The sequence below is a fragment of the Lipotes vexillifer genome, unplaced genomic scaffold (assembly GCF_000442215.2).
Source record: "Lipotes vexillifer unplaced genomic scaffold, Lipotes_vexillifer_v1.1 scaffold518, whole genome shotgun sequence".
Taxonomy (NCBI): Eukaryota; Metazoa; Chordata; class Mammalia; order Artiodactyla; family Lipotidae; genus Lipotes; species Lipotes vexillifer.
The window spans coordinates 367,194-369,695 of NW_006780945.1; the positions used below are offsets into that span (position 1 = coordinate 367,194).

General features: G+C 58.2%; 1 protein-coding gene across 1 annotated transcript in view; it reads left to right on the forward strand.

Moving 5' to 3' along the window:
* Positions 1 to 2,267: 2,267 nt before the first annotated feature.
* CYGB (cytoglobin) overlaps positions 2,268 to 2,502 on the forward strand; it is an 8,777-nt gene continuing 8,542 nt past the window's right edge. Inside the window, exon 1 of the mRNA XM_007454309.1 lies at positions 2,268 to 2,446. Within this exon, the coding sequence (XP_007454371.1) occupies positions 2,304 to 2,446 (143 nt within the window). The 5' untranslated portion in view covers positions 2,268 to 2,303. The remainder of the gene's footprint in view (positions 2,447 to 2,502) is intronic.

Sequence of the window (2,502 nt, forward strand, 5' to 3'; positions counted from 1 at the left end):
GACCCATCCACCGCAGGTCCGCTCTGCCCGGCCCAGCGGCTTCTCCTTCGAGCTTTTCTCCCCCAGGGTCAGAATTAGGAGCGGCGCCAGGTTTGGGCCTGCCTGTGTCATCAGTAAGTCACCCAGGGCCTTCTTTCTGACGCCACGTGCGTGCCCCGAGGGGGAGGAGTGCTGGCGGGAAGGAAAGGCTGGCGAAGGCCTCTGGCGCTCAAGTTCGACAGCCGCCCCCCATCCCCGCAATGGTGTTTTCCTGTAAGGTGTTGGCGTAGGGAGATGACCCCAGTCCTAAGCCCTCTAGAGTCTGGGGTCCGGAGCTCTAGGGGTGGCGCTGCGGCACCCCGGCAGGCTCGGGAGAGGCCGGGAGCAAGCGGGAACTCAGCTCGGACCGCGGCGCAGCTGGAGGGGCTCGCGCCGCCCCTCGGGCTGGCGGCCACGCCGCAAATGCCTGGGAGTGTTCGACTTAGAGTCAGTTCCCCGCCGCGGGAAGGGGGCACACACGCAGACGCCCCGGCCTCACCCGCTGCGTGAGCCGGGACCCGGTGCCTCCAGACCTGCACGCGCCGCGGCGCACTCCCATGCGGCCCGGCGCCCCGTGACTGCCCGCCCCCTCCTCCGGGGACCCCCCAGTACACCCGCCCCACCTACGCCCCTCCCGGCAGTCAAACTCCGCGGTGGCCTGGAGGGCGGGCACCTCGCCCAGCCTTCACCTTGCCGGAACTGGCTCACGGACAAGGGGTTGGGGGTTTGGAGCGGATCTTTTTTTTTTTTCCACATCTTTCCAGCAGACCACATCCCCGCCCCCCGCTCGCGGTCCCCCGCCCCCTGCACATATACCCTACACACACACACACACACACACACACACACACACACACACACACACACTGCGTAGACCTACGCATTCTGACATATTTAACTTCTGCATTTCCAAGGCTGTTCTAATTCAGAAACTCTAGTTTTAATGTATTTTTGCATCATAAGGACAATTACTGTTTAAATAAAGATAAATGCTCATAAATAAAGATAGATGTTCATAAAATTTACCCAGATCCAATATAAGCAAACATTATGAATATGTGATAAAGGTGATAATGGGCTACACTGTGTCAAACTAGAGGAGGGAGTACTGTCATTCTCTAATCCCTCCACCTCCACCCCCAAAAGGATCAACAAATAAATGTCCAAATGCAAATGTTCTAGTATTATATACTAGTGTATTTTGTAAGAAAAAATATGCATTTCTTTTACTTTCCTTTTTAATCATTATCCCTGGGCAGTATCATTTATCATATTGTCTACTTATTTGTGAAAGCTCACGAATTGTGATGCTGACATTCTCATGTGTACAGTTTTTGGAAAGGGGTATTTTGGAAATCCTGGCCCCATGGCCAGTGGGACATTACAGCTTAAGTCTTTATAATATCACAGTGTCAACTGAGACCTTCAATCACCTATGAAACCCCAGCTTCCCACCTCTAATTTTCCACTCTTCTACTTTATCTCATGTTTTTTAAAACAATTTCTCAGCAATTCCTATGGAAATATCATTTGTATATGTTCTCCACTCTCAAGGATGTGACTCATCCTGGCCAGGAAATTTGGAACACATTTAGAACTGCCAGGTGTTTTTTTCAATTGTCCTATCCCATCTTGGACTTCCTTTCCTTCCCAACAATATTTTCTACACTTTTTAGTGCCAATATTATTCATGATAGGGCTTCCCCGGTGGCGCAGTGGTTGAGGGTCGGCCTGCCGATGCAGGGGACGCGGGTTCGTGCCCCGGTCCGGGAGGGTCCCGCGTGCCGCACAGCGGCTGGGCTCGTGAGCCGTGGCCGCTGGGCCTGCGCGTCCAGAGCCTGTGCTCCGCAGTGGGAGAGGCCACAACAGTGAGACATGCGGCCCGGCGCCCCGTGACTGCCCGCCCCCTCCTCCGGGGACCCCCCAGTACACCCGCCCCACCTACGCCCCTCCCGGCAGTCAAACTCCGCGGTGGCCTGGAGGGCGGGCACCTCGCCCAGCCTTCACCTTGCCGGAACTGGCTCACGGACAAGGGGTTGGGGGTTTGGAGCGGATCTTTTTTTTTTTTCCACATCTTTCCAGCAGACCACATCCCCGCCCCCCGCTCGCGGTCCCCCGCCCCCTGCACATATACCCTACACACACACACACACACAGGCGCGCACAGACACGCTCCCTCCCTCCGGCGCGCTCTACCACTCGCCCGCCAGCGGCACACGCAGCCGGCCCCGGCTCCCCGCGACCCGCCGCCGCCGAGCGTAGCCGGGCTGGACTGGGAGCTGCTCATGGAGAAAGTGCCGGGCGAGATGGAGATAGAGCGCAGGGAGCGGAGCGAGGAGCTGTCCGAGGCGGAGAGGAAGGCGGTGCAGGCGACGTGGGCCCGGCTCTATGCCAACTGCGAGGACGTGGGGGTGGCCATCCTGGTGCGGTAGGTGTCGCCCCGGCCCGGCCGGGCCCGGGGGAGGGACGGCGGCAGCGGCTCCG